Here is a 22,224-nt window from a genome sequence, read left to right on the forward strand (position 1 = left end):
TTCAGGGTGTTGGCAATCTTCTTAATTTAATTTTAATTTATTGTGCTTATAGAGCGCCAAAACATAACACATGTATCATGGCGCTTTACAGAATGTAGGCAATCAGAGAAAGAAGGAAAGAAAGGAAGAAAAGAAAAGCAAGAGAGAGGCCCATGGGTAACAGGGGCGAGGAAAAACTCCCTAGAATTGGAGATATATACAGCGGGGAAAATAAGTATTGAACACGTCAACATTTTTTTCAGTAAGTATACTTCCAGTGAGGCTATTCGCATGAAATTTTCACCGGACATTAGTATTAACTTAGGTAATCCACACATATATAAAAATCCAAACATTAATGTCTAAAAGTAGTGTTATGAGTAAAAAAGTGGAATGGCACAGGGAAAAAGTATTGAACACGCTAAGATAAAGCAGTACACAAACGCAAGGAATGGCAAGGAACAAACTGGAATCTATAAGTAGTTAGAGAAATGATCCCTCCTATCTGTGCAAATTGATATAAGCTGGGTTAGTACATACTGGTGGGCTATAAAAAGGTTTTTTGTTAACAAGGTGTCACACAAGAAACATTTCATGATGGGTAAAAGCAAAGAGCTCTCCCAAGATCTTTGCAACCTTATTGTTGCCAAACATATTAATGGACCTGGTTACAGATGCACTTCAAAACTTCAGAATCATCCAGCAAGCAGTATTGGAGCCATTATTTGCAAGTGGAAGGAACATCACTACATCATCAACTGGCCATGCACAGGATCTCCTTGCATGATTTCTGACCAGGAAGTCAGAAGGATAGTCAGAAGAGTAGCCCAAGAGCCAAGGACCACTCTGAGAAAGCTCCAGAAAGATTTGGATGCAGCAGGTACAATTGTTACAGAGAAAATCATAGGTAATGCACTCCACCGCCATGGCCTCTATGCACACTCATCCAGCATGATTCTATTGCTGAAGAAAAACATGTCGAAGCTCGTTGAAAGTTTGCTACACAACATTTGAACAATCCTATGAAATACTGAGAGAATGTATTCTGGTTAAAAATGTAACTTTTCGGATGTCATACTACACACCATATTTGGAGGAGAAATGGCACTGTGCATCACCCTAAAAATACCCTACCAACAGTGAGGTTTGGAGGTGGTGGCATCATGGTGTGGGCTGTTTTTCATCTCATGGTACTAGCAGACTTCATACAGTTGAAGGAATGATGAATGGAGTCATTTTTTTCTGGGAGAATCTTTACATCCACCAGGATGATGAGGATGAGACATGGCTAGACCTTCCAGCAGGACAATGATCCTAACCATTCAGCAAAGGAAATTCTCAATTGGTTTCAGAGAAAGGAAATCAAGGCCCTGACTTCAATTCAATTGAACAGTTTTGGAAGTTAACTAAAGATCAGGATTTACAAGAGGGACCCCTGAAATCTTCAATATTAAAGGACTATCTGTTTAAAAGAATGGGCCAAACTCACACCAGAATACTCTGACTGATTAGTTTCATCATACAGGAAATACTTTGAAGCTGTCATTACGAATAAACCTCGAGCAGATCCACGACTCAAGGGCCTGACCCATCTGCCTAGGGTCAGTACATGACAGTAAGGTCTGTATACATGACAAATGCATATGATAGTCGGGTGTAGAGAATAAGACATGGTGTTAAAAGCACTTGAGCTGAAAGTTACAAGAGGTGGGATGATTACGTATCCGTTATGGTAATTCATTATTCCTGATTTAGTGACAGAAAGTTCAATCGTCCAGCGTTGGAATTGTCCAGGGGAAGGGAGTTGTCGAGGGGCATGTGGTGGGTTGGCAGACGGGCCAGTAATCCGGGCAGAGTTGTCATATAGGCTGGTGGTGGGTCGCTAGGCTGTACGGGCCAGGAGTCCAGATAGGGGGCAGTAATAGGGCAGTCGAGGATGGGACTTCAGGTGAGATGTGTATCGTCTGCATAAGAATGAAATTTAATGCCATGTTTCCTAATTTCTGAGCCTAGAGGAAGCATATAGAGAGAAAATAACAGGGGCCCTAGTACTGAGCCTTGAGGCACCCCATATTTTACCATAGCCTGGGTAGATGGTTCATTGTGAACCTGTACAAATTGTCTGCGGTTAGAAAGGTATGATCTAAACCAAGCGAGTGCTGAGTCTTTAATGCCTATCGAATGTTCAAGCCTGTGGAGTAGTATGTTGTGGTCTATGGTGTCAAAGGCAGCACTGAGGTCCAGGAGGACCAATATTGATATATGTCCATTATCGTCAGCGATGAGGAGGTCTTTAAAAACTTTAACTAAGGCTGATTCAGTACTGTGGTGAGCTCTGAAACCACACTGATATAATTCTTGGATTTTATTCATATGCAAGAAGGTACCAATTTGTTTCGACACTATTTTTTATAGTATTTTTGACAAAAAAGGGAGATTAGATATAGGCCTATAGTTGGCCAGATTGTTAGGGTCAAGGGTAGGCTTTTTGAGGGATGGCTTAATGACAGATAACTTAAACGACTGTGGTACATGGCCTGATAGCAGCGAGTTATTTATAATCTGGAGCAAAGCATTATCCAAGAAAGGGAGAGCAGTCTTCAGAAGATGAGTAGGAATAGGATCTAGTAGACTAGTTGTAGATTTTGATGAAGAGATTGTGGAAGTGAGGTCTAATATGTCAATAGGTGTAAATGAATTCAACGTTGTTCGTCTCATTTGTGATTCAATTATGTTTTCGCTACCGTTCAGCAATGGAGTATGAATATTTGGTGAGACTGACTGGATATTAATCTTATCTCTAATTGTTTCAATTTTGTCATTGAAAAAGTTCATGGTCATTACTGTTTAGGCAAATAGGGATAGATTTGGTTACTTCGGTGTGGCTCTTCGTCAGGCGGGAGATTGTGGTAAAGAGAAATTTTGTATTGTTTTTGTTTTCTTCGATCAGCGAGGAGTAGTAAGTTGACTTGGCCTCGTTGAGTGCTTTTTTGTAGGTGATAAGGCTATCTTTCCATGCTTGGCGAAAAACTTCCAATTTAGTGGTACGCCATTTTTGTTCAAGTTTACGCGCTGTTTGTTTGAGTGTTTTTGTCTGTGTGGTATACCATGGAGCACGCCTTACTTGTTTTCTCATTCTCTTTTTGAGTGGTGCTACTGAATCAAGGGTTGAGCGTAATGAGTTCATCACATTATCAGTTAACAAGTCGACCTCGGCTGGATTAAGGAATGGGCCTTCTGATAGGCCTACAACATGAGTCCGGAATGGGGCAAGCGTAAGCAAAAAATTTTCTAGAAAGTCTGCATTAGTTTTTTCAGATAAGCCGCGGCTGTAGTATTCAGCTAAATTAGGTACTGCATGTTGTAATGTCATTGTAAAAGTAATTAGATGGTGGTCAGTTAAGGTCGGGTGTTGTGGCAAGATTGTTAACTGCTCTATGTTTATGCCGTATGACAAGACTAGATCAATAGTATGGTTATGTCGGTGCGTGGGTGAATTAACATTTTGGCAGAACCCGACATGGTCAATTAGGGATTGAAATGCAATTGTGAGACAATCGTGTACATTATCCATATGAATATTAAAATCACCCAATATAAGTATTTTTTCTGTTTGGATAGTTAAAGTGGAAAGGAAATCAGAAAATTCCTCTAAGAATTCAGTGTAGGGGCCAGGGGGTCTGTACAATGTGACCACAGTTACAGGCTGATCAGTTTTCCAGTCTGGCGGTAAAAAATTGAGGACTAGAACTTCAAAAGATTTAAACTTGTGCGTGAGCTTGGGAGATGTGAGAAGACTAGATTGATAGATTGTAGCTACTCCACCTCCCCTGCCAGTGTGGCGTGGTACATGATAATTCAAATGGGAGGGAGGTGTAGACTCATTTAATGGAAGGTATTCATCTGGTTTAAGCCAGGTTTCTTATATCCTAGCCATCTTTATGTAGAGCAACAATTATTTTTTTTCAGAACCTCAGAGAGTTCTTTGCCATGATGAATTTCCAGTGACCAGTATGAGAGTGTGAGAGCGATAACAGCACATTTAACACACCTGCTCCCCATTCACACCTGAGAACTTGTAACACTAATGAGTCACATGACACCGGGGAGGGAAAATGGCTAATTGGGCCCAATTTGGACATTTTCACTTTGACTTTAGGGGTGTACTCACAAGCGGTTTAGACATTAATGGCTGCTTGTTGTGTTATTTTGAGGGGACAGTAAATTTACACTGTTATACAAGCTGCACACTGACTACTTTACATTCTAGCAAAGCGTCATCTCTTCACTGTTGTCCCATGAAAAGATATAATAACATATTTACAAAAATATTAACTCTTTGTTGATCACCATCCACTCTCCGCATTGGACTCTCTCTCTCTCTCTCTCTCATACACACACTCACACACACACTTTGCGTGTAACATACTGGTACTATAATCACAGATAGTTTTGTCTCAACATGGTGTGTGTGAGAAAGGACATTTTGCATGTGTGTGTATTTGTGCGTGTGTGTGTGTGTGAGTGTGAGAGAGAGAGACAGAGACAGAGAGAGACAGTATCAGTGAAGGTGTGAACTTTATTTGTAAGTGTGTGCATATGTGTTTGTGTGGGTGGGTGGGTGGGTGGTTGTGAATGTGTTTGTGAGAGCGTCAATGTGCATAGATGTGTGGGTGTGTGGTTGTGAATGTGTTTGTGAGAGAGTCAATGTGCATAAATGTGTGTGTGTGTGTGAGAGAGAGAGAGATAGATAGTGAGAGAAAAGAGTGTCCAACATTGAGGGTGGACAGTGAGCAACATGTAAAACTCATGAGGACAATATAACTAGTGTCAAGCCTTAGAAACTACCTCCGACTACAGGAGGTGCAGCATAGCACTCTCTGCGGGCATATCTCCAGACCAGAGATTGGCTACTGCTACAAAATCTATCACTAGATGTCCTTGAGTGTGGATAGAAACAAGGAGAACATGATTATGCACCAGTCACACCAGATCCCATTGCACCAGACTACCTTCTGAAGTTTGTCAGCTGCAACTGTGCAGGCGTCTGTGACACTCTCAGGTGCTGCTGTAAAAAGCAAGGAGTCAAGTGTATTTCTGCTTGTTGGAACTGTCATGGTAACTCTTGCCAGAACATCAACCAGCCAGAAGATAACAGGAGTGAGGAAGTGAAGGGGAGTTGAGGGATGAGGTTTGTTAAATTTGGAGTAATTTTTACTCAAAACTTATGGCTGGGATAGATTCAGCACCCCTAAAAACCCCTAGTTAGACATCTCAAAAGCTAATATTGGTCAACAAAATGTTTTCATTATTTTCGTCCAGTCCCTCTGGGCACCCCAAACTTGATGGGCTCTCCAGGTGTTTCCCCGAGGATTTGGCCGTGGATAAATTGGGAGGTGTTACTAGACACCTATAGGAACACATAGTAAAAAAAGCTGGTAAGAAATTTTTTTGCAGATTGGCGGAAAAAAGGTCTAACTTTCCCTAACTAATAAGAGTGACATGACACTGTCATGAACGTGTCATAAACAAGTCATAAACGTTTATGACATAACGCTTCTGTTATTAAGTGACATTCGTTTTTTGTCATAACAAGTTAGGGTTAGGATTATGGTTAGGGTTAGGATTCATGTGTCATTACAGTGTCATGTGTTCATGACAGTGTCATGTCACTCTTATGACGATACTGTCAAGTAAAGCAGTGTGTGACAGGATATTTTCACACCCTGAGGCTTTTTCATAGGACAGACAGTGGAAGAGGCAGGTTGGTCAGCAGAGAGGCAGACTCACTATGTTCTCCTGTGTACTCCTACTCCTGTCCATTCTGTACATTCTGACAGGACCTGAAAGGAATGTACATAGAGTGGTGTTAAAAAGTGTTTGCCCCTTCCTGATTCCTTTTTTTTTTTGCATGTTTGTCAACCTTAAATGTTTCAGATCATCAAACAAATTTAAATATTAGTCAAAGATAACAGAAACGCAAAATGCAGTTTTTAAATGAAGGTTGCTATTATTAAGGGAAAACAAAATCCAAACCTACATGGCCCTGTGTGAAAAAAGTGATTGCCCCCTAAACCTAATAACTGGTTGGGCCACCCTTAGCAGCAACAACTGCAATCAAGTGTTTGTGATAACTTTTACAGTGCTGTGGAGGAATTTTGGCCCACTCATCTTTGCAAAATTGTTGTAATTCAGCCGCATTGGAGGGTTTTCAAGTCAAGTCAAGTCAAGTCAAGTCAAGTCAGGACTAGGCCACTCCAAAGTCTTTATTTTGTTTTTCTTCAGCCATTCAGAGGTGGACTTGCTGGTGAACCCAAGTTCGCTTCAGCTTGAGGTCACAAACAGGTGGCCGGATATCCTCCTTCAGGATTTTTTGGTAGACAGTAGAATTAATGGTTCCATTTATCACAGCAAGTCTTCCAGGTCCTGAAGCTGCAAAACAGCCACAGACCATCACACTACCACCACCATATTTTACTGTTGGTATGATGTTCTATTTCTGAAATGCGGTGCCAATTTTATGCCAGATGTAATGGGACACATATCTTCCAAAAAGTTCAACTTTTGTCTCGTCAGTCCACAGAATATCATCCAAAAAGTCTTGGGGGTCATTAAGATGTTGTTTTGCAGATGTGAGATAAGCCTTTGTGTTCTTTTTGGTCAGCAGTGGTTTTCGCCTTGCAACTCTTACATAGACGCCATTTTTGCCCAGTCTCTTTCTTATTGTAGAATAATGAACACTGACCTTAACTACGGCAAGTGAGGCCTGCAGCTCTTTAGATATTAGTCTGGGTTCTTTTGTGACCTCCTGGATGAGTCGTTGATGTCTTTGTGGTAGGCCACACACTCCTGAGAAAGTTCACCACTGTTCCAATTTTTCTCTATTTGTAGATAATGGCTCTCACAGTGGTTCGTTGGAGTCCCAGGGCCTTCGAAATGGCTTCGTAGCCCTTTCCAGACTGATAGATGTCAATGACTTTGATTCTCATCTGTTCTTGAATTTCTTTAGATCGCAGCATCATGTGCTGCTTTTTGATTAGATTAGATTAGATTAGATAAGATTCAACTTTATTGTCATTGTGCAGAGTAGTTGGTGCATAGACAGGACAAAAGATATAGTGCAGTGTAGACAGTAGTTGTTTTCAGAAGGTGGTTTAGAGTAGTAAAAATTAAATATAAGTGTGTGCAGTGTATTAACTTTAATTAAATAAAGTTGAATTGCCAGACAGGTTCTATTTAAGTGATAGTATTCAACAGGGTTGGCAGTAATCATACCTGCGTGTGTCTAGTGAAGTTGAACCAAATTGTCAATTACATTTGGTCAATTGGTTAATTTGTAAGGGGGCTTTCACATGGGTCTAGATGGGGTTGGATAGCTTTTTCTGTCAATAAATGAAATCATTTAAAAACTAATGTTAACTCTGGTTATCATTGTCTAATATTAAAATTAGTTTGATTATCTGAAACATTTTAGTGTGACAAATATGCAAAAATAGACTTTTTCACACCACTGTACGTATGTATGTCTGACCCATAGATATATACAGTCTATGGTCTGACCTGATATTTTCAACAGTAGTGTCATTGTACATTACTTACGACTACATAATGGAGTGACCATGTGACAGCCAGCTCTGCAGCCGCACATAGAAACGCAGCACCCACACACACCCACAACATAGCCCACATGCTCTAATTAGTATATGCATCACACACACACAACATTAATATAGGCTATACATGAGTTCGTTTCTGTTTGTACACAGTTAAAATATATTCATATCCTCAATAACATCTTAATTTCCCAATGAATAAAAAGAAAAAAAATCAACAAATGGTCAGTAATGATAATAAAATAGTATTCATGGAAACACATTAAATTCCTACCTCTACAAGTCTTTTCCTCTGACCTTGTTGAAGATACTTTGTGGTGTTTCATCCTCATCTTCAGAGGGACAGACTGCTGTCTTGCTGTCTTCAAGCCCCCTTGACCTGGAGTCTGTCCAAGTCTCCATCCTGCAGACCTGAGAAAGACAAGATGTCACTTTTTCACCATACATTTATTTCAAAGAACAAAAACGAACATATTTTAAAGCGTGGAACAGTTTATGATACCTTATCATGGCAGGCTCGCTTCACACCCTGTGGCTTCTTCCAAACATGATGACTCTTAACCTGACTCTCGCCAGATGAATTTCGTTTCGCCTAGCTCCGCCTAGCTCCACTCACATCCATCTGGGATAGCTTCCATTGAGAGTGATTTCGGCACCAGATTTTATGGTAGAGCCAATCAGAACGCAGGGCGGGAGTTTCATAGATGTGACGTATCCAAATCAAAGATAATGAATGCGTAGCAAGATGGGTCGTCCTAGTTCATGTCTATGAGGGCAAAGTGGAGTTCAGTCAGAGACGGGCTCTGGTTCAGTTCCCGCCTGCACAGGGGCGTGTCACTGACGTATGACTTACGTTTGAACGCCTCGGTTCCATGCCAGACAAGCCGGAGTACAAAATAAACTTGGTGTACACCTTCATTAATGTTGATTTTCTCCCGACTGGAGGGTCATACTATCACATTCTACTGAAATAGGGAGGAGGGTTTGGAGATCATTAGCCTGGCTAGCGCCACCACTTCTCAATGAGACGTGGTCTGGGAACCAAACGTTCATTTTCTCGTATTTAAAAAAAATGCCCAGATCCGTTTATTGGGTGCCACGGATGTCTATCAAATGCGTCTGTGCATAGCTCATCATCGTCTTGCTTTCCCCCTTGTTCTGTGATTGGTCGCCTATCTCAGGCGAAAATTTGCTCCATGGTCTCCAGGCTGCCTTAGCAGCGTGAATCAAATCGTGCGCAAGGCAGCATGGGAACACCCAGGCTAGGAGATCATGATACCGTGTCCGAAATGTGCATCCATTGTTCAGAAAAATAAGGCTTTTACAAATTCTGGGAAATTCTTGGATTCTGCCATAGACCTCAATGTTAAAAAGAGAGCCCGATCACTGCATAAATGTGCGGGGGCGTGTACTGCTACCCTATTCGCATAAATTTCCAGGGACAGGAAATGGCCTCTCATGAAGTATCTTCGTAATCAACCATCTTTGTCCAAATCATAAGCATGGAAGGCCCAGCCTTCTGAAACACCTCTCAATGGATCGATCCCAGATGGATGAGTGGAGCTAGGCGGAACGAAATTCATCTGGCGAGAGTCAGGTTAGATGACTCTGGCATGTCACCAGAAGAGGCAGGCTGCACTCCCTCTGTCCTCTATCCTCCGCCTCAAGGCCCTTAATCAGACCATCACTGGAGGCCTTCCCTACCTGTTCCACTCCAAAATCCTCCACAGAGACCACCTATGAATGGAGTACTGCTGGTCATTTTAGAGGCATTTGATTCTTTGATCTTTTGTACAAAATTCACAGCGAAATGCATCTGAAAAAAAGATGAGTTTCTTGCCACCTTATCAATAGAGGATTTCTTCTCATGCTGTGTGGTCTTTCCACAGCATAATGGCTCGGTGGGGTAGAGGAGGCCGGTCCAAATGACGTAAAAGGAGGTGGGGGACCACAGGTAGTGGATATTCTTCCTCCTCCCTCACCAAATCTTTCTGCACTTGAGAGACCTGCCAGTCAAGTACATGTTGCATGGGAGGACTTGTGACCTTATGTTAAACAATGTACATTACACCATACAATAGTTTACAGGATGTTCGCATACCTTGGAATCACAGGGAAACTTCATATCCTGTATGTTTTCCCTAATGGAATGGCGGGTGGGCTGAGGAGGCAACATCTGCAATACCTTTAGGCCATACATGGGCAACATACGGCCCGCGGGCCACATCCGGCCCGTGGGCTTTCCCTGACCGGCCCGCGTAAGGTCCGTGAAAAAACAATAGTCAAGAGCCTAGCATAGAGATAATGCACGCAAATCAATATCGTTGCTTTTATTTTGAAAGCGACTGCTATTTGTACGCCCATAAATTTGTGCGTGGTTGCATACGACGTAAACACCCCCACTGATGTGCTGGTGAATAGAATGTATGCTTCTGCGTCGACACAATGCAGTTGACTTTACGTCGGCGTAAACCTTTCAAAGTTTTGTGTCTCTTGTGTCTGCGTCGCTCACCACCGCAAAGGTTGTTAGAATGTCGAACTCCTACTGCTGCTCGTTGGCGATACGAAGTGTTAATTTCAAAACGTTACTGGCAGAGACAGTTTACAATCGGATAACCCCGTCATTGTAACCAAAATATGTCTGAGTTTATTTGCAAAGCTTATGTTAGCGAACTAGTATGATGCTACTACCCACAGGTTGCTTGAAGCAGCCGGCTCAACACACAGGGCGAGTTGACCAATCACAGTTTTGTACATAAAGTTAAAGCAAAAACATAGCCTACATTTTCAAAATAGTTTTCTTTGTGCATGTTGATTAACTAATGACAGCCTACTATTGTCTGCTCCACATTTTCAGTCTAATTCTGCAAAGAGTTAATTTAATGATGCCAATGATTTAATGATGAAATATTGCTGAGTTTTGATGAAATGGGAAATGTGGCACAGGATTATGGTTGTACTGACTCCTTCACATTTTCATAACCTAGCCTAATTATATAGATATTCTAGTACTTTTTTATATCAGTCTTTGAAAACTAAAAAAAAAAATGTCAATGTCAAAACATAATTTTCGAGAATGAGGATTAAATAGCCTACTGGACATAGATTAAATATTGCTGTTTTTCCTTTGTCTCCCAAACATTTTCATCTGTTCTTACGAGTAGTAAACAAAACCATATGATTTACTTAATGTTATACAAGAACAGAATAGAATTGAACAGAATTGAGTTCAGACTTAAGTTCGGTATTTTGGGTCCGGCCCTCCTCAACAGTCCTAGTTCGTCATGTGGCCCCTTGGGGAAATTAGTTGCCCACCCCTGCTTTAGGCCATACCTGGGTTGCTGAGGGATTTGACCGGAACTGGATAACAACAGAAGGGTCTGGTATTATACTGTTGGCCTTATCATAATCATGAACCACAGTCAGTCACTAATTCCGACTATACATCGAAACGACCAGCTTTCTCAACTTCTGAATCAATTTCCTTTGTTATTACAAACTACATTTCCCATGAAGACGAGCAGACTTTACAGGAAGCCCCCATACTACTCCGGTTCCTGTGGCCGGCGTCAAGGGCACAGTGAAGTTATTACACGTGTGGACGTAAGGGTAGTGCTCGGAGTGTAGTGTCAAATTTTAACATGGACGGCTTTGGATCAGATTTTTCATCTGGTGCTGGTTCTGGTAAAATGGATACCGGTACCATTATGGAACAAGTGAAAGTACAGATTGCAGTGGCTAATGCACAAGAGCTCTTGCAGGTAATGTACCCATCTAGCTAGCTTGAATTAGCTTTCCTTTACAGTGCATAACTAGCCTGCTATTTCAAAACTAACGTTATATAGCATTCTGAGCTACACAGATTACATGAAGTCCAAGTTATAACAGGCCGTTTTGATGTATGGTCGGAATTAGAGACTGGCTGATTAATTCACAGAACAGAAGCCAGCACCGTTAGCTAGCTAGCTGAGTTGCTATTATTGATATGCTAGCTGACATTGGGTTACATTGTGTTCATTATGTTACATTGTGTTCTGGATTGCTACTACTATTGTGTCTACGTAGCCTACAGTAACGCTACTGTGCCACGACTTGATAGGTGTTTATGCAAGATCATTGAATGTTATCGGGTAATAGGAATTATTAGAATGGCTATCGTTCTCAAGTCAGTGAGGAGCACTGCACCTGGCCAGGCGTCCACCTGAGTTTCAGAAATGTCTAATGTCACACATGCTGTAAACTGAGGAGACTGAAGAATCTATGCTACAAATGATGTTGATGGTTGACATTTTTTTTATATTCCAGAGAATGACAGACAAGTGCTTCAAGAAATGCATAGGCAAACCTGGTGGGACTTTGGATAATTCAGAACAGGTAATGTTTACAATACATTTCATTTTGAACAATATTGACTAAATAATTGTGCAAATAAAATGAATAATGCAAACATAATATTTTTTTTTTCTTTCCCTACTTATGGCAGAAATGTATAGCCATGTGCATGGACCGATACATGGATGCATGGAACACGGTATCCCGGACCTATAACTCCAGACTACAGAAGGAAAGGGCGCGCATGTGAAGGTCATCCACCAGTCCCCAGTCAGCCAAAACCTCAGTCTTGCCAAACCTGTGGGTGAAGATGCCTGGGCTGCAGGTGCTAAATGACTTGCCATTGACACATTGGACCAGAATCTGAAATAAAAAACATCGAAGGATGGATGGAGAATGCAGATCTTAGTCATAAAAGTTTGCCAGTGCCCCCCCCCCCCCCCCCAAAAAAAAAAAAAAACTGCATGTCTTTCAGACACAATTCTGAAATCACCTCTTATATCCGTCTGTTTAGCCCTGTGCACTGATCCCATTTCTAATATGGATTTCCATGTGCCTATTCATTTAGATTACCACTGATTATGTTGCAGGTGCAACTCCTCTCCCCAAGGGCGCTTGACGAGCTCACCTTACCTCCTGTATTCAGAAACCGGCTCTCATTCACACTGAAGTTATTTAGGAACAACTTTGTTTCCATAACTGTGTCTACTGAACAGGTCAACGCCATGATACCTTTGTAGAACAAACTCTAATTGTCAGACTCGTTTCCTCCCTCTGTCACAGTATCTGCCCACCACAGTAGTGGGTCTGTTTGAAAACACTCTACTGTACCCACAGGCTCTGGCTGGCTTTGTCTATGTCCAAGTCAGATTTCTGGGAACCTCTCTCCCCCATTCATCTCTGTGGGATTGTGGGGACAGAAATGGCGTGTGAATTGTGACACATGGATGCTCAGAGGATCTGGTCTGATTTTGTAAATCCTCAAGGTGGCAATATCTAACAATGTGATGTGCATCTGTATATTAATTGTTGTATGAGCCTGTATATGGACTGAAGTTTCTTAGAGTTGTGGAAATAGTAAAATAAAAAAATCTATTTACACAGGTCTCAGTAAATGCAGTCTGTCTGGTTGAATTTGCAAGATAATTATTTCTGCAGATCACAGACTTAAAAAAAACATGATAACATGTCTGTTGAAACTTGTTGAAAATGAATGAAAATGTGTAATAGTAGTGTTGTAAACTGAGCAATAAGATCTAATGCCATAGTTTAATAAATAACATTTTCATTACAAACATTCTAATTTTGAATCATCAAATGTGATGGTTCACAGTGATGGTTATTATGAGAGCACCACACAAATCCCTAAGGTTTCTGCATCCCAAGTATCAAATCTGATGTTGTATTGATATAGATGCTTTATACCCAGAGTGGATCATGTTTCAAACAACTCACTTTATACGTTATGTAGAGTTAATAAATAAGAGATGCTTGACAGTATAGTAGATGCTCTGTGACTGCATTACAACCAGGCAAAAACATTTAATTCACAGAAGTCTGAACAAATTCAGTGAATGAGCTAAATAAGAAATTCTCACAGTATAATGGCAGTTTGTAATCCTGTAGTGTATTTTCTAATGCATCCTTAAAATGGAAGATATTTTGATATCCATTCCCTGATGGATGTAACACGGATATAAACACTTGGGAGGCCATTCTCTCGACAGCTTTTTCCCCAGTTGGCCACCCCCGCCGCAAACCAGCGACCATGACGCTCCCGGCATGTAAGGGGACTCCCACGGCCTCCCTGTAAGAGGAAAAAAGAAAATGTTATGTGTATCGTATGTGCACATCCCAGTCAAAGTGACATATAGTTGAACACTGCTGGCATTTTCAGTGATACATATTTGTACCATTGACCTGGGTCATAACTGGCTTAAGAAGAACAAATGTGGCTGAAACTTAACCCTGGCAGAGGACTATATCAAAGTGTATTAACGGTATTATATATTCATATTTTATATTGAGAGTTGAAATAGTGAGAGTGGCACAAATATACCCACACATTCGTTGTTCTGAATGACATTTGGTGGAAAAGGATAACAGTACCAATAGCAGTGTTTGTTTTCCACTCGAAGAAAGAGTGACCCAGTAGTGCAATAACGAAGAATTAATTCACTGCTCACCAGACACATATCTGTGTCACCATCCATGGAGACAACACACATCTTTCTCGCTGACAGATCTTCAGCATAGGACCCCTGGCACTCTGTCTGGTTCATAATGTTGACTCTGGCTTTCTGCAACAGATTGGCTTGTTTGCCTGTGTGTAGGTGTTTGTGTTAGAGAGAGAACGGCATCTTTACAGAAATCATTGCATTTCAGAATAAATGTGCAACAAAATTGCACAAGGTGTCCTGTTGACCTACTCACATATTGACCCAAAACTTTTGCTTCTCACCTTTATTACTAACTGGTCCCCACCCAGTGATGTAGCATTCTGTGTTCTCATTGAAGACATGGAAAAATGATGGCAGGCACACAGGCTGTATGGTGTAGGATCTCGGTGCTGGGATGGACAGCTGTACAAGAGCCACATCAAAGTCCTTACTGGTGCTGTTGAAGCCAGGATGGACGATGATCGTCTGCACAGGTATTACTAAGGCGCCCAGTCCAACAGGAAACACAGAGCCCAGACTCACAGACCAGTCATTTGGGCTCAAATCTCTACAAATAAACAGGTTAAACTTGTTTAATTGAATTAAACTGGGTATTGAGTTCAAAGGAGGTACAGATACACATTGTATATATCTGTACAATATGTACAATGCTTAAATGTGAGTTGTTATTCCTCATATGCATTTAATAGAACCTTAATGAAGACAGTATGTTGGTGCCACTCTACATAGGAGGCAGGAATCAAATGTAATATGAACTGTCCTTAGGGTACTATTTGCACCGGTAATTGCTCGGAACTTTTAATAATGTGTACTTATTTTCAGGATAATGGTTTTATTCATTACTTAGGTAATTGCACAGTGAAAAGTAAATATTAACCTACCATTTAAACATGAAGTAAACATTAACCCCACATTAAACATGTGACCTCCCCTGATCTCCTTGGCCATCTTGTATCGTATTTCCTGTGGGTTGAGTGAAGTTTAATGACCAACAGAACTACAGTACCTGTTGAAGCATTGCGCTGCGGTCAGAAGCCATTTACTGTGAATGAGCGTGGCTCCGCAGCGATAGGAGCGCTGGTACTGTAGACTGCCCACCCACGGCCACTCTCCTCGCTGGGCAGCTCTTGCACCCACTGCCCTCTCCTGCTTCTCTGCAGGCCGCTGACCACAGTCTGTAGGGAAATTGGGATCAGAAAATGTGCTTATTAGATTTGCTTGTTGTGGAGAGACTGGGTGGAATTTTTACAGGCTTCCTAAAAGGCTGCAGCACAACTGTTTCATAAGCTGCAGATTTAGCAAATGAGCATAACTTGCTGAAAGAGGAAGCAGAACAAATGTGTTAAACCAACAGGCCTCAGATGGGTTTCGAGGAAAGCAGGCCACACAGACCATGTGCTGCTGTAGCTCAAGTGTTATGTGAAGTGTTCCAAGCAATTCCAAGATTATGGGCTTTGTTTCAATTAGGCCAGAGTTTATTGTGTTAAGAATTTTGCTTGCTCACCACAATGCTTTTCATCTGATTCATTCGGGCAGTCAGGGATGTTGTCACACTCAGGGTTTATTTTGGCAACGCACCTTCCAGACCCACAGCTGAAGGCACCAGTACAATTAGTTCCTGTAAAGATAGATCCACTGATATGGTTTGTGACCATTTAAGAGAGGAAACTTTATAATTTCAGTTTCAATTTCAAAACATTACACATGTCTCATGCCGCTTTACAGAATGTTAGACAATCAAAGAAAAGAAAAGAAGGCCCATGGGTAACAGGGACGAGGAAAAACTCCCTAGAATTGGAGATACATAGAAAGAAACCTTGAGCAGATCCACGACTCAAGGGCCTGACCCATGTGCCTTGGGTCAGTTACAGAACAGTAAGGTCTGTATACATGATAAATGCATAGGGTCAGTTACAGAAAAGTAAGGTCTGTATACATGATAAATGCATAATTTAATCAATTTCACTCACTGCCGAACATAAGCTTTGAAAAACTATTACCTGTCATAATGAGAGGTGACGACGGTGTTTTTGGCATGTAGTCAAGCACATGTGTGGCATTGGGCAGAGCTGGTGGCATCTGGACTTGGCCTGGGTTGGTGTGATGGAGGATCCAGTTGCGTAGCTTAGTAACGCGTGAGTAAACCCCTGGCTTGTTGACCTGAGCACAGCCTACGCCCCAGCTCACCACACCAGCCAGGAAGAACCGCCCTGGAGATTCCTCACACACCAGGGGTCCTCCAGAGTCACCCTGTAAAGAAGACATTACATACTCACAAACAAAATGGTGAAATGATGGAGGTTGTCACAGCCTGATGAAATTACTGGTAGTTCACTGATTAGAACAAGACAACAGCAAGAGATACTTGTCTTTTAACTATTCTATTACGCCCTGGTAAGTACTGGTAACTATTAGCCTACTTCCAGATATTATTATATATTTTAGTGGCTGCACTGCAAACTGAATTTCTGAGGGTAAGTTGTATTAAAAATAATTTTATATTATATATCATGGCCTAGGTATATCATGTTAACATGGGAGAGTGGTCTGTGGCACAACATACCACACTCATTACGCATGACAACTACACTATGCCAGATGATATTACTGACTGAGTTGATACATTTTCAAAATGGCTACTCTAGTCACAAGACAATGTCAATAAATGAATCCTCTAACTGGAAAAAACACCTCTCATATCTGGACTGAGAGAACCTTGAGCGACACTTCTTCTCATGGGTAGCGTGGCCGAGCGGTCTAAGGCGCTGGATTAAGGCTCCAGTCTCTTCGGGGGCGTGGGTTCGAATCCCACCGCTGCCAGCATGATTGTCATGTCACAAGAAAACTCATGCTGTCATAGCCCATAGTAGAACCCCTGATGTGTGAGTCTCCCGGTTGGTTGTTGGGCTGTGCTCAGGGGCTTACTAAGCTATGCAACTGGATCCAACACTACACCAAGTCCAGATGTTACCAGCTCTGGTACTGTCCTTTCTATATTATATATATATTATATAGTGCATCAAGCAGGTAGCGTGGTCATGGACAACTTGCCCACTACATCCCACATTCATTACGCATGACAACTACACTATACACAGATCATATTACTGACTGAGTTGATATATTTTCAGAATGTCTATTCTAGTTACGAGACAGTGTCAATAAATATAATCTTCTAACTGGAGAAAACACCTCTCATATCTGCAGCGAGACAACCTTGAGGCCGCAACGTCTTTAATGGTAGCGTGGCCGAGCGGTCTAAGGCGCTGGATTAAGGCTCCAGTCTTTTTGGGGGCGTGGGTTCGAATCCCACCGCTGCCAGCATGGTTTTAGCAGAACACTAATGCTGTCTATAGTCCATCAGTGTAATCATTAATTCCACCATGTCTTCTTCCTTTACACACAGGACTGTCACAACAGTGACATAGTCCACACCACACAAACAAACTGGTCAGCAACTACATGCCGTAGCTCAACTACACTGTGCCCGATGTTGTTGAGTTATTTCTGACTGCTATATTTTTAGAATGCCCATTCTAGTTACAAGACGGTGTCAATTCACAGGATCCTCTGAGCACAGAAAACAGGAAAAACCACCTCACATATCTGCAGTGAAACAGCCGTGAGGTAGCCAACTCTACAGGGATAGCGTGGCCGAGCGGTCTAAGGCGCTGGATTAAGGCTCCAGTCTCTTCGGGGGCGTGGGTTCGAATCCCACCGCTGTCAGCATAGTTTTAACAACCTTACTGTCAGGGCAGACGGAGTCTTGTTACAACCTTGATAGACAGGGAGCTGTCATATACAAATGTCTAGCTTCAGCTTGTATGTATGCATAAAGCAAAGCTATCTTAATAGATAGCTTTGTATTTTATATCAAAATAAATTTTTTAATTTATATCAAAATGTTTCCATCAAATATGTGTACATTTGCATTACAATGTGTTATATTTTTGCACAATGTATAATCCAAGTACTATTGGGTTGTGTGATGCACTCCAACTTACTTGGCAAGAGTCTACTTTTCCTTGCAAAAAGCCAGCACACATCATGTTCTGTGTGATAGTCCCTTGGTATACAGATGATTGATTGCACATCCTGGAATCAATGATTTTCACCACTGCCTTCTGAAGCACAGGAGGTATATCACCTGCACAAAGAGAAAGAAAATACATTTTGAAAGGGCAGGAAAAGCTAGTTCAGCCAAATTTCACTCTAAAGATGAGAGTAAATTGAGAACTGAACTGTAATGTCTATATTTTATGGATGAAACTATTTTACTTTCACCTAGGTACTATATCAGCACTCACTGGTGAACTGGTTAAGAGCACCCCAGCCAGACACCACACATTTTTTCCCAGGGCTGAAGACATGTGCTGGGGAGGGCAGACAGACCGGCTGGACATATTGGTGGAAGGATATGGGGTCCTCCAGTTCCAACACAGTCACATCGTTGTCGGTGGTCATGGGATTGTAATCTGGAGATACAATAAGGGACTTGATGTTCACCATGGTTGCCTCGGTCTCCTCTCCACTCACCCGGCTGGCCCCTATCAGTGCTGTCCAGACACTGGGGTCATTCTCCCTGCGTGGTTAAAGAACAGAAACAGAGAAAGGCTCTGAATACAACAGCACAACAAAAGCCTTAATTGTTCCTGAAAGATTCCCTCACCTCTCAAAACAGTGGGCAGCGCTGACGAGCCAGCGGCTGTTGATGATGGAAGCCCCGCAGGTGTGGCGGCCATTTAACCGAAGACTGACCTGCCAGGGCAGCTCCCCACGGCGAGCATCCTCACCCCCAACCACACGACTGCCCATAGCAGGACGGGTACCACAGGCTACACGTAAGGAAGAAGTAAAACAGTGAACTTAATCAATCTGTTATTGCAGTCTTTATAAAGAAATGGTGGAATAGTTGAGGAAAGCTGTTGAGAATGTTTTTTGTTTGTTTTGTTTGTATTGCTGTATTTACAGCAATATGTAGTTATACAACAGCCTAAACTAGTATACAATAGTGTTTGCCATGGCTATTTCATTATCACGACTAATAATAACAAGAACCCATCCACTGAGTTTTTTCCTAATGGTTACATCAACAATATATCTCTTTTGTATGACAGCATATTATTTCACATGTTCACTGTATTCATGCACATAAATAAGCCACATTGGTATAGGGGGCCAGTGGATACTCACAGCAATCAACTTCATCAGAACCATCAGCACAATCAATAATCAAATCACACTCTGGATTGAGCTTTGTTACACACTCCCCATTGAGACAGACAAAAGTGTTACTAGGGCAGGTGTCTGTAAAAAATAAATATGAAAAATCAAATGACAGCTACTGTAAAATAAAACCTCCTACAATTAAATTTAAATAAGGAGTCATACCTGTGTCATCTCCAATGTTGTAAAATGACTTTCCACTGGCCCCTGAAAAATACATCCAAGGCAGATAACAAATTGATAGAAAAGTGAGAAAAGGGACACAAACATCAAGAGTAAAAACTATGCATTACACAAGAGAATGCAGATTCCGACCTAGAAGTGTGATGGTGTGAATCTCTCCAAACTTTGGAATTAACAGTGGTTGCCCATTAAGTAGAGTTTCTAGGCCTGCTCTCAGCAACTCCTGGATGTATGTGTTAGAGTACTGCTGGACCTTAGATACGCGGAAGACCAGCCGAAATGTTGCCATCACATTTCCCTTGATGTTTCTGGGGAAGGTGAACCCTGAGTTAGCGAAGCTCTTAAAATGCATAAATAGCTGTGTTTAAATCTTTGTTATTACCGTAAATTATTCAGAATACATAACTATGTTGTAAACATTTCCCAAGATGTTAAACTTCAGGGAGGATATGAATGAAATATCTTATTTGACTTACCCATAAGCAACCATTTCACAATCAACAAAATGATTTGCTAATGATGAGGTCAGGAAAACATTTTTTATCTGCAAGTGAAAAAATTAGGATATTTAACCAGCAATTTTAATATTTCAGATAAATCTATTATGTAGAATTGGTGTGTACAGTTAAGGACTAGGTACGCTATACCTTGCTTTTCAGGGTGGCTGATAACAACACAGAGAAAGCTGATGAGTCATCTTTAAGATCTGAGTCATATTTAAGTCCGTTTAATTCCACGGTCTCCATGAAATAATGCTGCTCTTGCACCAAACTTGCTGAAACATGGGATTAACCAGTGTCTGACAGTGCTCAAAGAATATTCTATAAAATACAGTTCTGAAGATAAACAGTTTGAACAATAACTCACCAATCAAAAGGCCTACAAACACTCCCAATAAGAGAAAGAGAAAGATGAATGCCAATGAAACCCATCTGTGGTGAGTAAAGGGTGAAGGGGCAACATCGTCTTTGTCCTCATTATTCTTCATATCCATATCAATCTAGGAGGACAATTTTACAGCATTAACCATCATCTTCCCTCTGTCAGGCTCAAGAGCATCAGACCTAGGCTACACTAAAGGAAATCGGAGCATGTGGTTTAAAAATCACAGTACAGAAACACCCACAATAGCCTGCCACAGATTCTGTTGCAGACCCCATCACCTCAGGGGGAATAGTGACACGCTAGTATTATTTCAAACACTGTACTTTCACCAATACTGGGCAGAGCCCCACAAAAAGCGTAAACATTCCCTTTATGTTCAATATTCACTTTCCAGTGTCATGTTAACACTACCACTACCACAACTTTCTGTATATGCCCACTTAAACTTCACAGAAGCAACTATTTGAAGAAGTCCTGATATCAGCAAAGATGTATATGAGTTCTCTCTATCAACAAAACCTCCATTTACAAAATAATTTTCACTTTATAAACAAATAGGCTAGGCCTACTGTGTACATGGTCACACATTTGTGATAATGAAGGACAGGTGCTCTGACGTGCAAACCATAAAAGCCACAGCAGTCAAATCCGTTACATAAAACTTGTCATTAAATAATTTTGTTGAATATACTTACCTAAATAATTCCCTCTGTCGATGGCGAGATTCAAGAGATGATACACATGGCGCACTGGCCACTCAAAATTCAACACCGCTATTATCTTACCCATCAATGGGGCGTGCACTGCCGTTAAATTGTGAACACGACAAAGGCTTCTCAGGTTGCCTCTACCCCTCCCATTCTTGTTCCAACTCTGAGCCATCATGTTTTTTTTTTTACGGATTAGCAACATTTCTCTGTAAACTCTGCTATTTGAACAGTTGGAACATATTGGATATTTAAGGTAAATTGTTTTGTTTAGCAACTTGTGTCGCCTGATTGCTGACTGAATACTTTAGGCCCAGGCTACATAATTCGGGCTACGAGTCGGCAAACAAATGGGCAAGGCATCAGTTAAGGCTTTTAAATCTAACGCTTTAGGTTTGGCGACACACCCAAAGATAAAAGGAATTCAATGCACTGTTAAGAAAACGTTTCAAGGTAGGCCACAAGAAGTATAAAAATAATACAATATATCATATTAAGCTTAGCTACCTTCTTAGAATTGTGTAGAACTATAAAGAATAGGCTAGGCCTCTCCACAAAAGGCCTACTGTAAACTTGAACTATCCACATTTGCCTCATGGCCCTCTTGTCGAAGCTGAGAGGCTATTAAATCGCAGGCATTGCTTTAAACGTTCTTATCAGTTCCTGTAACAGTGCTCTGCTTTGTGCACAGCACACCTCCTCCGGGGCACTTCGTTACTCAAGCCGCAAACCCCAATGTCAAGACGAAATCTGTGAGATACCCTGTCTCAGCTAAATTACTAAATAAAAATGTTGTTCACTTATATCTCCAGAGCGCACCATTGTAGGCTACTTGTTTCTCTTCAAATATAGGAATGAAATCAGATTATCCAAAGCGCAGATTGATACATTGCATTGCCACAGTCCTAATGAATGGGTTGCAACGTCCCACATCAGGAATAAATTAACAGCATCACCGCTCTCTCTTCTCCTGTTGCTTCTTTCACCAGACGCTGGAGAGTTGCATTCCCATTTAACCTTCTAACACTGTTCCGGTCAAAAATGACCGATTTACACATTACCTGTACCATAAATATGGCATTTTTCATCAGATTGCCTCAAGATCTTATGATATCCTTC

General features: G+C 41.4%; 2 protein-coding genes and 3 non-coding genes across 5 annotated transcripts; 4 read left to right on the plus strand and 1 right to left on the minus strand.

Moving 5' to 3' along the window:
• Window positions 1-11,161: 11,161 nt before the first annotated feature.
• Window positions 11,162-13,039, plus strand: timm13 (translocase of inner mitochondrial membrane 13 homolog (yeast)). Its single transcript, XM_076278743.1, has 3 exons — window positions 11,162-11,353; window positions 11,898-11,966; window positions 12,076-13,039. The coding sequence occupies exons 1-3, from the start codon at window positions 11,234-11,236 to the stop codon at window positions 12,172-12,174; spliced, it is 288 nt and encodes a 95-aa protein (XP_076134858.1). The 5' UTR covers window positions 11,162-11,233; the 3' UTR covers window positions 12,175-13,039.
• Window positions 13,040-13,050: 11 nt separating this feature from the next.
• On the minus strand, window positions 13,051-20,507 carry tmprss9 (transmembrane serine protease 9). The gene is made up of 15 exons (XM_076275430.1): window positions 20,381-20,507; window positions 20,161-20,288; window positions 19,990-20,057; window positions 19,646-19,821; window positions 19,496-19,537; window positions 19,298-19,411; window positions 18,774-18,939; window positions 18,412-18,686; window positions 18,109-18,251; window positions 16,105-16,354; window positions 15,609-15,722; window positions 15,111-15,279; window positions 14,386-14,651; window positions 14,111-14,247; window positions 13,051-13,731 (listed from the first exon to the last, which is right to left on the minus strand). The coding sequence occupies exons 1-15, from the start codon at window positions 20,505-20,507 to the stop codon at window positions 13,570-13,572; spliced, it is 2,337 nt and encodes a 778-aa protein (XP_076131545.1). The 3' UTR covers window positions 13,051-13,569.
• Window positions 16,843-16,924, plus strand: trnal-aag (transfer RNA leucine (anticodon AAG)). The gene has a single exon. It is a non-coding gene; the product is annotated as a tRNA-Leu (tRNA).
• On the plus strand, window positions 17,344-17,425 carry trnal-aag (transfer RNA leucine (anticodon AAG)). Its single transcript has one exon. It is a non-coding gene; the product is annotated as a tRNA-Leu (tRNA).
• Window positions 17,749-17,830, plus strand: trnal-aag (transfer RNA leucine (anticodon AAG)). Its single transcript has one exon. It is a non-coding gene; the product is annotated as a tRNA-Leu (tRNA).
• Window positions 20,508-22,224: the final 1,717 nt, after the last annotated feature.

Source organism: Alosa pseudoharengus, unplaced genomic scaffold, assembly GCF_046254945.1.
Source record: "Alosa pseudoharengus isolate Yale_2024_CS ecotype anadromous, Long Island Sound unplaced genomic scaffold, YU_APseudo_1.1 YU_APseudo_1.1_scf_11, whole genome shotgun sequence".
Classification (NCBI taxonomy): domain Eukaryota; kingdom Metazoa; phylum Chordata; class Actinopteri; order Clupeiformes; family Clupeidae; genus Alosa; species Alosa pseudoharengus.